This window comes from Rhipicephalus microplus, chromosome 8 (assembly GCF_043290135.1).
Source record: "Rhipicephalus microplus isolate Deutch F79 chromosome 8, USDA_Rmic, whole genome shotgun sequence".
In the NCBI taxonomy this organism is placed as follows: Eukaryota; Metazoa; Arthropoda; class Arachnida; order Ixodida; family Ixodidae; genus Rhipicephalus; species Rhipicephalus microplus.
This window is the reverse complement of record NC_134707.1, coordinates 1,263,385-1,277,373: the sequence shown is the minus strand read 5'-3', so window position 1 is coordinate 1,277,373 and position 13,989 is coordinate 1,263,385. Positions and strand designations below refer to the sequence as shown.

Below are 13,989 nucleotides of genomic sequence, written 5' to 3'. Positions count from 1 at the left end.
GCTCGCGAAGCTTTTTCCCGGAACGTCTACCGGACAGCGTCTTGCAGACTGGGCGCCGATGGGGTTGAAAGCCCCCCCTAGTAGACCAGCTTACGCACAATGACGTCTGCGCTGAAGAATTGCCAGGCCAAACCTAACAGCTCCTCTGCTGCCCGGAAAATCTCGGCTGGCCAGCGCTTCCAACCGCTGGGCACGAAGAGAATGGCTGGTGACGAGGACGATGGCCTGGCTTTTCTCTCTCCAGCTGCGAACTCGAAACCAACTCCCAAACCAGCTCACAAAGGCTGACAACAGCAAGGCGAACCACACAACACAATACCATGCCGAAGTCAAGCACATTGGACCCGCTCGAAACCCTCCAGGCTTCTCAAGAAACACAAACAAAAGAGAAACCTGAACGCTAAAATTTTGAGACAATTTTGTGCCGCCAAAGTTACAACAATCATGGACGTGGAGATGCCTACAAAAGATGGAACTAATTGCCGTGTGAGAAAAGCACACAAAGGCAAATACAATTTGGCCCCATTTATCCGTAATTCCATTTTTACAATACTGGCTTTCTCCTACCATCCACACTACTATGTTGTAACTAATCTTTAACTTCATGACTCATTTCATGAAACACAACCAAATACAAAGGTTTCACACGAATTCTGCCAGACCCTATACCTAAGTAATCTGGGCGCATTTTTCATTCTCTCGTGACACACTTTCAAGGCGTAGTCGAGAGTACCTACTTTTAGGACACCCTCACGCCATCGAACACTCACATAACAGATCAAGCTGAGTTTTTACAAATCTGTGGAAGGTGTTTCTAGCCTCAATGTTCGGTAAAGCGTAACGCTTTTCTCAAAAGATCACCTTGATTTCTGAACGCTCTCTAAAATAACAAAAAGAAATAACCCTCGCATACTAGCACGCTCGTTAAATGAATGAAGCTTCATGCCAGCCCATGTTTTTAAAGAACGCACAGGACTGTGCTGTGCGCCCTAGCACAACATCATACTGTCATTCAAAGAGCGCTAGCATACACACACGCACCTAACCAAAGGTCATATCCTTATAACCTAGGCACTACTTTTTCAAATTTAGCGGGCGTACCAAACTTCTTTTGCGACATGCGTGCTCTTATCTTAAAAACTCCTTTCACGCAGTCGGTTGACCGAGGTGGGTAATTGCTTCCGCATACCGTTTAAGAACTTAACTCAAAATTTTGACAAAGCTTATACACAAACAAAATTTAGAGGGAAGAAAAAAGTATCCAAGCAAACTAGCTGTGGAGATGACACAGGAACACCACTTTAAAACCAAATATAAACAAACAAATACATTTCCAATAAAACTCCTGTGTCCGACTCTCCAGCTTACAGCTGTCCCTCACCTCAATCTCACACGCGGCGGTCGCGGTCTTGCCGGATTGCGAGGACGCCCGAGGCAACAACGTGCACGTGCTACCAGCTGAACGGCAGCGTTACGCCTCATTTGCGATTTCGGCCGTCCTCTGTCAATCCGACGGAGGGAACCCGAGCAATGCACGGGAAAGAGTGACGGTGTCCTATTCGGTCTAGCCGAGCGGTGTTTAGCTATTGTGGTCTTTCTTCTAGGACCACGTCGACACTCTTTTCCGTGAAAAGCCCTAAATCTCCACCGCGCATACCGTCGCGTGGACTTGCGCCCTGGCCTACCGCTTCGCCGCTGGCGTTTTGCTGCACGACACAAAGGCCTCCCCGGCGAACTGGCCGATAACCCACTCTTTTTCCTTTTACCCCGATGCTTGCTTCCTCCTTCGTGCCTTCGCTTTGTCGCGCGCGTACCCTTCACCTGTCTACGGCGACGCTTGCGACCCGTTTTCTCACAACTAGGAAGTTCGCCTCGGGTTGCGTCATCGGCTGTTCTACAGCTCGAGGGTTCTTCCGTACCACCTGCTACACTATTTTGCCAGTTAGATTTCCTAGCACTGGTGCCATGTCGGGCCCATTCATTTGTCTTAACTTTGTACTCACGCACCCAACTAACCTGGCGCCTCCCATTTGACTTCATTTGCAAAGGACCCGCTTGTTCCCTTTTCTTTCGTCCGGCAGTTCAGACACATACAAATGAACTTTGACGCTGACGCAAAATGCCTAGTCTTGCTTGCGGCGCTAATAGGCTTCAAACTTTTCTGAACATGCGTAGAGCTGCTTGTCTCACTCGCGACTTTGCGACGTCTCTTGCGTCTGCACTGCTTTTCGCAACTCGTTTCGGAGCTTCTGGCTCGCATCTCAAGCTCGCTCACCCTCTCACAGCATTTGTCAGCTGTCTTGCCCGCGCAGTCTAAATGATATTCTAAAGAAACATCTGTTTCAAATTCTAGACTGGCAGACAGGGTAACACACCAAAGAACAATGCCACTGATTCTCACAGAAAAAACACGCTCGCATTCATGGGAGCTGTCTACAACCACACTGTTCTCATCCTCTACTTTCGCTGCTTCTCCTGAGCTTTTTCCGGTGTTCTTGGTTTCTTTGACGTCGTTTACAAGTTCCACCGTTGCGACAACCACAGTTGAGGTCTGTACCAGCTTTACTACAGCTATCCTAGCTGTTTCGCTAGCATTTAAGTGGCAAAGCACCTCGTCGCACTCACTCTGGCCTTCGGCGGCCTCTCTCATTAGCGCAGCATTTTTCGCAGCTCTCACATTCGGTTCTTCTTCGAACCCGCTACTGCCTTCACACGCGCTAGCCTTCTCTACGGCTCTGAACTGCATCTCACTTGTTTGTTATTCGCACATCTTGTGCGCTACACTTGCGAATGGCTGAAACTTCCGCCGCATTACTTCAACATTACGTTCCAGTAGTTCAATCTCTTCTTCTCGTTTCCTTTCTTTCTTCTCTTCTCGTTCTTTTTTTTTTTTTGTTCCTCGATTTTTGTGAAAACTTATAACGCATATCCAATATCCTTCTCACTGGCGTTTTGCAAAATTAGCTGTAAAATTTGTGACCTGCCCGTTCCTTCCTTAACCTTAATACCCAGGTCTTCGCAAATGAATAAAAGACCACCTTTTAGCAATGACTTCACCTCCATGATTGCTGGTTTACTTTGGTCCTGCATCTCACACAAGTGTAGGGGATCCCTCTAACACACAAATAGGTGATCTTCCTAACCCACACACAATCCAGCATCTAGCTTCTATTTAAATTGCACTCACAAAATGAAGCCTGGAAAGTCAAAGCAAGGACCAAGTACTCACCCCAACACAGCACCACTTCGTGAGGTCCGTTTCATCGCTGCCAACCAGTTGTTAAGGGTAGGAGGTTGATGATGGTACAGTTTACATGGTAGGTACGGCGGGTTTTCTTTAGGGTAGCGGGCTTCCCGCCGTCGTTTGCATAGCCAATATTCGCGAGTGAGGAGACGCGTTCGTAAAAGGTGGAACGAAGGTTTATTTACATTATTGCAAAAAGATAGGAACTGTACAGGGATCGAGAAGATCCCACATTATGTACAACAGAGGTTCAGCTCATGTTTTCGTACAAGATTCAGCTCACATGATTCAGCCCTATTTACAAAGATTCTTCGGCTTTTATAGCCCACTGTCACCGCCGTCCGAAGGAGGCGCTGATCACTCTTGCCACACAGCAGGGGACGAAGTCTTAGTGGTCCACCCACCAGAAAGGGTGCAGATATTGCACCACTCGGCTGGGCGAAACGGTCCAATGGTAACAGGAACGCACCACACAAACAGGCACCTGGCCCACGCCTTGAAGGGACCGCAGTACGAGGAGGTAGAGTCCGGAGGGGGAAAGTTGCGCTCCTCCGGGGAGATGGCCGCTACCTCGATGGTCTACAGTGGTCCACGCTACCTTCAGCTTCAGGCAGTTCCAACGCTTGATTCCGGTGAACGGCTTCTTCGACGTGTTCCCACGCTTCCGGGCTGTCGGTGTGTTGAGATTGCCTTGCGTAGTTGACAAAAGCTGAGTCGCGAGGTTGTCTTAATGAGACCGCCACAGTGGCACCATTCCCCCGCTGATCGAGCCCGTTCAACCAAATGCTTGCCTCACGAAGCTTTCGTTGAGACCCGACTATTTCCTGAAACGTCTCCTGCACAGCGTCTTGGAGACTGGGCGCCAATGGGGTTGAAAGCCCCCCCCCTAGTAGACTGGTTTACGCACAATGGCGTCTGCCCAGACGAATTGCCGGGCCAAACGTAACATCACGTAACACTGAAGTATTTGAAAGTGTCTATACTTACGAGCTTGTGGTTACAACTGAAATATGAAAACTTTAGCGGGTGCTTTTTATTTGAGGAAGTCATTGAGACAGTTATTTTTTTATAGTTGCAATGACATCACCTTGCTTTACTTGCAAAAATGGCCAATATGTTTATTTAACTGCAACTGATTCTGAGTGCCAGCCACGTCAGAATATATGTCACAGTCATCAGCATAAAGTCTCAATTTAACAGAAGTCCCAGCAGTTACCTTAACAACGTCGTTTATATAGACGATGAAGAGTAATGGACTCAGTACAGATTCTTGTAGTACACCAGATGTAACACTGACCTGAGATAAGTGAGCACGATTAAATGCTACGAATTGTGTTCTTAAGCTCAGATAGTTCTGAATCCAGTCTGCAAGTTTAGTGTAATAAATTAGTATCTTGAGTTTAATGAGAAGCTTATGATGACATACTGTATCAAAGGCTTTCCTGTAGGCAATGAAGGTGGAATCAAGCTGTCCTCTAGCTTTAAGTGTAGATACAATTTAGTGAGTGAATCCTATAATTGTGTCACCGTCAAAAAGCCAGAACGAAAGCCATGTTGAGCATGTGGGAGAATATTTTGTTCAGACAAGTACTCAGGGATATATTTATAGATGATGTGTTCCAGTAGTTTACAGGACATAGATATTAATGAAATTGGCCTATAGTTGCACACCACCTGTTTATTGCCATCCTTATGTATGGAAACGACATTGGTGCACTTCCAGAGTAATGGGACTATAGATGACTCAACAGACTTTGAAAAAATGACTGATAAATAACGAGAGGTCCATTCAGGATAACGTTTCAAAAACATATTAGGTATACCATTTGGCCCTGCACTTTTCGTTGTATCGATTTTGAGTACAAGGTTACGAACGACCGAAAGGTGGTGGTGATTAGTTCGTGAAAAATGTGGGGCTGCGTCTATCATCACGTGTGAACAATGATTTGAAATAGTCATTAAATGCTTCAGAAATGCTAAGATTATCATGGTTTATCAGAAATAATAAATGAGGAAGGACAGCTCTGATTTGGGCAATTAGTAGCTTTCCAAAGCTTTGGCAGTTGGTCTTTCATGAATGACAACAAAGTATTATTAAAATACATTTGCACTTGACATAGCAGATCTTAAACTACTTTTCAGTTAAGGTAACAGAGGATTTTATTGGACTGCCACATGTGGACTGTCTGCGAAAGCACCTGATACGATGAATCAGATGTATAATGTCACGAGTGTGTGTACCAGGGATGCTTGGGATGGCGTTTTATACACTTTGTTGGAATGATCACAGCAATACATCGGCCAACAGTTCCATTAAAGGGGTTCACTAGTATATTGACATGGTAATGGCTGGCGCTGTTAAAAAACTCGTCAAAAGAGGATGTAAGCATCACAATTATAGAGTTATCATCAGCATGCTCGTAGTTCACAACAGTCTGGTGCAAACGAAAATTAGGTATAGTCAATAATTTAAAATCAACTCACCACCCTTGTGGTTCGACAGGCCTTCGACAATCTGACAATGATAGACATATTTTTTTATTTGTTCATTAATGATAACAAGATCAAAAATTGCATTTTTCTGGGTTGCAGAAGAAAAAACATGTGTCGAGTCAAAAGAAATAGTCAAGTCAATCAAATAGCCACAGGTTACTTTGTGCTGGCTATGTGCTGATAGAGTATTCAAGTCTATGGAGGGGGTATTGAAGTCTCGTGTGATTATCATTTTATAACTATTTAATTTTTATTTGGCTATGCAATCCATGAGATCAGAAAAGGTACCGAAACCCGTGCCAGGTGAATGATAGACAGCTCCAGTAATCAACGTGAGACCACTAATCCTAATTTTACACCGAAATGATTCACAGTTGGTTACATCGCGAAATATAATGAATTCAATGTCTTTTTTTCTCAAAGAACGCAACTCCACCACCACACATCTGTTTTTTTCACAGAACATTGTAACCTAGTGGTAATATTTCTGAGCCAAGTTTCTGTTATGCATATAACAAAAGGATGATGGCTTGCAACGAAGTGATGAAAGAATACTACGGGCATTAACATTTACTAACGAAAAGTTATCAGAGTGGAGTCGAGTTCCAGAAGGCTGAGAAGATTGCTTGAATGATAGAGTTGCCCGCTTCTCTTAACACATAAGGTGTATTATCTATCGGCAAGAAATAATACAGCAGATAAGAAGGGTGGATTTTTTTGTTTGTTTGTTATGGGAAAGTTTACTAACGGTGCTGCATACCTGTTTAACGTGCTCTGAGAAGTCCTCGTTTACATGTATTTGTGTTTCTTTTAGCTTTCGAACATTAAATATCTTTAAAACGACAAGATTAGATCTGTTGTCCAAAAATATAAATATAGCAGGTGGGGGGGTACTTTCTCCCTCTATGCACCCCAAGCTTGTACCATCATTCAATGTTGTTACATTGAAAACTAAGTTTATCAGGCATTAAGCTCGTGAACAAATCAAGCAGCTGCCCTGGAGACTCAGAATGATGTTGAGGCGGTCCATAGAAAATAACATTATTTCTACGAGACCTGTCTTCAAGTTCGTCAGAACATTCAAGACTAAGTTTATCAGACATGAGGCTCGTGAACAAATCAAGCAGCTGCCCTGGAGACTCAGAATGATGTTGAGGCAGTCCATAGAAAATAATATTATTTCTACGAGACCTGTCTTCAAGTTCGTCAGAACGGTTGTCTAACTTCAACACTAAGTTAACAAAATGAGTTACCGTAATTACTCGAATCTAACGCACACCTTTTTTCAGGTTAACTGAGTTCATAAATCACATGCACGTTAGAATCGAGTACGAAAAAAAAAAATCAATACGGTCATTCTATTGCCATCGGCACTTCCAAAATGGCCGCCCCCTACGTGCGTCGGCATGGCGCGTCAGCCATTTTTGCCTATGTGTTTCCCATGTGCGGGACTTCGTATGTGTGCTGAGGAGTTCGTCATCTTGTAGTGCATTAACATCGACGGCATGGTAGGGCTGACTCCAAAAACTTGACGAGTGCACCACAATGCCGCTTTTGAAAGAAAAGTCATCGCGTGTGCCGAAACGGACGGAAATCGGGCGGCATCGCGGTCGTTCAGAGTTCCCGAAACATGCATGCGGGACTGGCGGAAACAAAAGCAGAATATTGTCGACAGCAAAGATTCACGCAAAGGCTTCAGTGGACCACAGCAGGGTCAGTTTCCGCAAATTAAAGAGCTGCTCGGCGAGTATGTGCTTGAGCAGCGAGCGGCACAGCGGCCCGTGACGACAGAACTGCTCCAAGTGCGGGCTATGCAATTAGTCTTAGAAAAAGGTCTAATGCGGAGCCAGTTTAAAGCGAGCAGGTGCTGGCTAACTAACTTTATGAAGAGAAAAGGCTTTTTCCTCCAAAGGGGAATATGCATATGCGAAAAGTTTTGCGGAGGAGTACAATGAAAAGCTTCACAGTCTTCAGAGGTTTGTCCTGAACTTGTGGCACAACAACAGCTACCTGCTTGGGAAAATCGAGAATGCCGATCAGACGCCTCTTTAATTCGACATGCCTGGCACCACAACTGTCGAGGAGAAGGGGGCGAAGCAAGTTCATGTGCTGAAATCGGGCCACGGTAAAACTAGAGTGACAGCAATGCTCCGTTGCACGTCAGATAGGCACAAACTTCCCCCGTACCTCATATTTAAACGGAAGACGCTCTCGAAAGGAGTCGTTTTCCCGAGTGGTGTGATCGTGCGGGCCAACGAGAAAAATGGGTGCGCGTTGCAATCGATGTCTTAGTTTTTTTGTTTGTTTTTTTTCCGTCGTGGAAACCAAGCGCGCGTTACAAACGAGGACGCGGTAGAATCGAGTAAATACGGTACCATTTTTTCAAGTTGTTCAACAAGTGGAATTGCTTTCTTTGCTGATAATACCGAGACCTCAAGCCTGTTTAGCATTTATTCAATGGAAGCGAACTTGGCTGTCCATGAAGAGAGCTCAGAATGAATTTTTTTTTTTGGTTTCTCGAGCAGCTGCGACAGTTTTTCGTTTAACTTGTCAGGACCAGGACTGCCCTCAACATCGCCGAATTATAGCAACGAAATTCTACTGACCAAGAAGAATGATAATGCCTTCATAAGTGGGTCGGGCAGCAGCACTATGCATCGATGGTCAATCCCGTAGCAAGGGAAGTCATATTTTGGCCCTACCTGTAAAACAGTGCTGACAAGCTTGAACTAAGTGCACATTGTGTCGCCGCAAGACCCACTGCAGAGCACAGCATTTGTTGTTGGCATTATAGCAGGCCAGAAGTGGCCAGCTGGTGACACTTAGGTAGCACACCATGCACGGATAGGCTCCCAAGAGTCCAAGTCACGCAAGTCAGGTGACTCTCTCTATGACTGCTAGATTCGGTTGCAAGCAGCAATCTGTAAAACAGTGCAGACAAGCTTGAAACAAGTGCACATTGTGCTACTGCATGACCCATATACAAAGATTTATATCTTGTCTAGGAATTTTTTTCAACATTTTCTATTGTGCACAAGACGCATATAAGAAGCATCATGTGGTTGATGGAAGATCCTGCCCGTCTTCAATAAACTATGAAAGCCAACTTGCTCGATTTGCCTTGCAATATTTGCCATTTTGGGTTTTATTAAGGTTATGACATTACCTATATCATTTCCATTCAGCATAAAGTTTATTTTTGCTGGTAGGCATTAACTACTGTTGTTTTGTTTTTGTTTTTTAAAGGACTCGAAATGTTTTTTTGAAAAAGATTACATGTTCTATATTTTTATTTTATTTTTTTTAACAGATGTGTGCTAACTGCAACAGGGAAGCCTTGTTGGAATGCACGGGTTGCCATCGGGTCAGCTACTGCAGCTCGTTCTGTCAGCGCAAGGACTGGAACGCCCACCAGCAGGGCTGTTCCCAAGAGGTGGCTGGGGAACCTGGCACTCTGGATCAGGGACAAGCCGGCTCGCTTTAGTTTATGGCTACTGTCAATGGCTACCAATTAGCATAGCAAATGCAAATGACTGATGCAATCAGTGCCAGTTCGTGACATAATGAAATACATTTTATGTGCAAATGGTTCTTTGTGGTGACCGCAGACCGCGTTCGTATTTGCAGTGAGAATAGTTGCTCTCTACCATACTTAGAACATGTCAGCTCGTGGCCTATGAGCTTTTCATAATGAGTGGGACTGTACATAATATCGATCATTGTGTACATATCATAAGAATTTGACGGTGGCTAGTTAGTATGGCATCGTTCTTTTGCTGTATTATATACACCAGGAGAAAATGAGAAGACAGGACCAGCAGTGGGACAGGTGCATCATTTTGGCCACTGTGTGCTAAGCTTTACCTCTACCAAACCATCTCTGTTGCATCAAACTTGTTTATCAGCATTAGCTACAAGTTGGAACAGCCATCAAGCCAAAAAACGTGGCTGGAACATTGTCCGAGAGCACTTTGACTTGGGCGAGTGGGTACATAATTAGATAGGCTTCAGCGCAATTTAGACGAAGACCATACTTGAAGACGCCTTTTTATGCGCCAAAATTTGCCATATTAACCTATACACAGAAAAGCAAGATAACAGATGGTATAAACGGAATCCAAGATCTATAAGCAAAAAGAAAAGAAAATACAAAAAGCTTACCGCGGGACCAAATATCGAAGATAAAGCACACTTATATCACACTAGGCAAACTGAACTTCGAAACCAAGACAGAACGCGATTTATGCTCCAAAAACGGCACCTTCAAAATAAAAGCCGACCAAGATAAGTAAAGATAGTGTCTAAAAGTAGAAGCAATAAAAAACGCGGAAAGCACATGAGAATAAAACAACAATACATAACAACTTAGAGAACAGATATTGGCGTCAGTTACTAAAAACACCTTCTTGCGCTCCTGGTAGACCCGCGCTATACATAACCAAAAGCATGCAGAAGCAATAAAAAGATGCCCAGGAATGGACCAAGGTAAATCAAAACACCTCCTCCCCAGGGTGTCAAAGCACGCTTTACTTAGAAAAGGAATCCCGATATTTTTTTCTTTTTGCTTATACTAGATCTTGGGTTTCGTTTATATCGTCTTTTATCTTGCTCTTCTGTGTATAGAATAATACAGGCAGGTTTTGGCGCTTGAAAAGGCTTGTTCAAGTGGAAATAAACTCAGTTGTAAGTCAGTGCTCGTTTGTGTTCTGTGTGTCTCCTATGGTCTTCATCTAAATCGCGCTGAAGCCTATCCAATGAAACATTGTGCTTTAAGTTTTACCGACATGGTTGTAGTTTAGGTTTCATCAAGGCTGTGAACTCTCGAGCAGCAGCTGTCCATTTTAATTCTAAGGGCACAGTTTCTATCTCGGCAGGCATTAGTGCAAATGGATGATGAACCCTTCTACATGCAGCACTTTCACCACGAAGAGACTGTGAAAAGAGCATCTCTCCCTGGTGTGGCCACATTGTCTTACACTAAATTGTTCTGTAGTTTTCCGTGATATCGGATCCAGTAGACTTAGCTGCCAGCCTTTACATAACATTGCAATTTGTTGCTATCGCCTTAATGGTGTAGTAAGGAAGAGGAGGACAACTAGTTTCTGCGGTTGTTACAGTGCTTGCGACGAGATCTTCGTTCCTGTCAGGCCGGCTCTACTCTGACTTCCTATTTGTCACTGCATTCACAATGAATCGTCATATGACAAATGCTTCGCTCTGGGGTGAAACTGATTTTTATATAACTTGATGGCAGCTTCATAAAAGAAAAAAAACTATGATGGTAACAGTGCTCAAAAGAACCGGTCGTGGTGTCCAGTTTCCAAACAGCCTCGCCCCTCGGCCCGCATCATTAAAAAACCCTCGGGCCGCACCATTAACATATAGCAGGCAATTCCAATTAGAAAAGAAAAGACAGGTCTGCTCATCAAGTGCATGTGCATAGTCTCGTTCATTTCACCATCGTGCTGCGTTATAGGGCGCTTATCGACTCTGCGGTTGATGTTCATGCGTTCACATTTTAAAAAATGGGTGGCTGCTCATAGCTAAAAAATGCAGTTTCACTGCAAGGGTGTTGCAATGAATGGAACTTATTTGTCAGTTTTTCTAAAGTTTTGTTCAGTATTTCTTTATGGCTGTGCTCCTGAAGAACCTCCCTCTTCATGGCTGCCTCATAGTAATTGCTGTGGTTTAATGTCCCAAAACCACCATATGATTATCAGAGATGCCATAGTAGAGGGCTTCGGAAATTTTGGCCATTGGTGGTTTTCAAGTCTAGATTTATAGGTGCCTCCTCACCTTCTTCTTAAAGGAGTAATCAATGTGGGTGTGATGTAAGGACTGGTATTTAAGCTAGTTGGTTTAATGGAGGGGGGGGGGGTATGGATTGACAGAATAGCTTGCCCGACAAAGCTGCATGCAGTGATGGCCTTCACGATATCTACCTATCAGTTTCACAAGTATGCTCAAACACTACACCACTTTTGTTGCGCGTAAACTCACAAATCATTGTGTAAAATAGGTCTTTATTTGTAAGCTGTTCTTCCTACTGAATGCAGCATTTATTGTGGCTAAATTAAAATTGGAGTGCTTGCTTTGGAGCCCGAGATCAATGTTTTTAATGCCCAGAATTTCATGTGCAGTCATGTCTTTTTTTTTTGTACCCCTTTTTATGCATCTGCATACGTATGTATTGTCATGTGCATAAACTGAAAAACTACTAGGAGTAGATTTTGCTTACCCCTCCACTTCCCAAACCCTTTCCTGGCTTCACCTGAAGTGTGTTCCAGGGCAGAGGTGTCCAGTTTGTCAATCATTCTACGATAAGTCAGGGATTGTAAAGGAGCAGCATTCGGCATTCAAAGCAAGGAAGGAAAGCTTAACTTAGAAACTTAACTCATTTATACTGCCTTGTAAGGCAGTATCAATGAGCAGTAACACAGGCAAGGAGGATTTGAGTAAACTTGGCTGTTTCAATGACTAACCATCAGCTCGCATATTATGAGTGGAAAATGCGGGTTAAGCATGTCCGGTTTGTGTCCCTGCAATGCAGGGCTTGCTAATTCTGAAAAAAAAAAAAAATGCTTTTCTTGATATATATGAGAAGAATCCACAAGAACTTTTTTTGTTGTCTTCTGTGGCGTGCACAAATTTTCTACTGTGTGTACTAAGAACTAGCAAATCTTTAACACTGGTGGACAATCCACTCATTGGAATAACATTGAATGAACACAATGTTGCTATTATAAGAGTGAATAACCAACATTTAGCCAGCATAGGCTAGTGCTGGCACATGCATAATGCATGCAGCAGGGTTCGTACAGTTTTCCAAAGCGAAAATTCAAGGACTTCCCAGGACATATCACAGGTTTTTCAAGGACTAATAGCGGCACGCAATGTTGTAAATTTTTTACTATAAATTTTTTTAAAATGAACTAATTTTTATTGTACCTATATAGAGCATGCATACTGCAATAGCTTACTTTTGCCTACTAGCTTCACCGCTCGCACAATAGGAAAGGAGCCTGCACCGAAAAGCACTAAGAGTCTCTCATTTCGTTAGTTTGTGGTCTGATGCAGTAAAATTTCATTCCCTCTGCAGTTTTGGAAAACGAGACCATATCAACTCACACCAAATTATTGTCAGAAATGGAGAGTTGGTCAGGTCGATGCCAATATATACCTGCCAAGTGCCAAGTTCAAGGATTCTGAATCTGAGAAATTTCCGCAATGGGAAGAGGGAAAGGGGGGATGTCGCGTAATTTAATTTTTTGGCTTTTTTGCACTAAAATAAAAACATGGCGAAAAAACGGGGGGGGGGGGGGGGGGGGGCGGAGGGGGTCAGTAAACTTCAGCGTAGGGCAGTCTAATACTGATTTGGAGTAGCTGAACACCAGAGAGTAGCGTTTCCCAACTACAGTAAATCGGCGAGTCTCAAAAGGGAGTGAACATACTACGTGTATCTCTCAAAATTTCCAACATCAAAACTACTATCAAAATCTATTTCTGTCAAAAGAACTAGCGAATGTTTTCCTGGAACACGCACGAACATATGGGACGATGCAGCCAGTTGCCGGGAAAGTGGCACTTTCGACAGTGCACCATGGTCACTCTTGGCTGCACGCTGGAGAAACAAGTAAGGCGAGGTTCTTCGTCACAACAGTAATCATTCAATTTTGTTCTTGCGGGAGCATAAAAGTGTTACGAGGCAATGTTACAACAGAGCGAAATTTCGCCAACATTGCCACTGTGATGATTTTCTTTTTAAACTCTTGGTGGTGTGGGTCGCCTGTGCGACGCTTTCACGTCTTGTCCTGTAGTACTGCAGAGCAGGCAAGCGCTGAACAGGGGCCGTATATTATTACATCACTTGTTTATGCTTTTATTCTGCTGTGACTTGTTGATGCAGTTGCTGATGGGAACGAGAAACTGTTTATGAACCGATCAAAGCATTTGCGGCTTCCGGAAAAGAATTTTCTTAGGAAAGGATATACCATCACCGCTGCTCTGTCAAAGCTGTTGTGAGCCAATCAGTGCGACGAATCGTTCTTGATGTTTAAGTTTTCCCGTACTGTAAGGCAGAACATTCTTTCCACTTTGCTCTATGATAAACCTGATCAGCCTTGCTTATGGTATCTTGGAGCCATAGCGGCAGCTTGCAAAGTGGTCATGAATAAAGCAGTTGACTCAAGCAGCTCAGTAGGAAGCTCAGCTTTTAAGCTTGCCCCACAACTTGACCCACCAGACAAGGGAGA

The 13,989-nt window shown here is 43.8% G+C and overlaps 1 protein-coding gene across 4 annotated transcripts in view; it reads left to right on the top strand.

The window, feature by feature from the left end:
• Window positions 1-11,835, top strand: part of Sec10 (Exocyst complex component Sec10) — a 408,207-nt gene extending 396,372 nt beyond the window's left edge. For 3 of the 4 annotated variants that reach the window (XM_075870759.1, XM_075870760.1, XM_075870758.1), the window contains one exon: window positions 9,048-11,835. In XM_075870759.1, the coding sequence (XP_075726874.1) occupies window positions 9,048-9,221 (174 nt within the window). In that variant the 3' untranslated portion in view covers window positions 9,222-11,835. The remainder of the gene's footprint in view (window positions 1-9,047) is intronic. The other variant, XR_012885431.1, reaches the window with a different exon arrangement.
• Window positions 11,836-13,989: the final 2,154 nt, after the last annotated feature.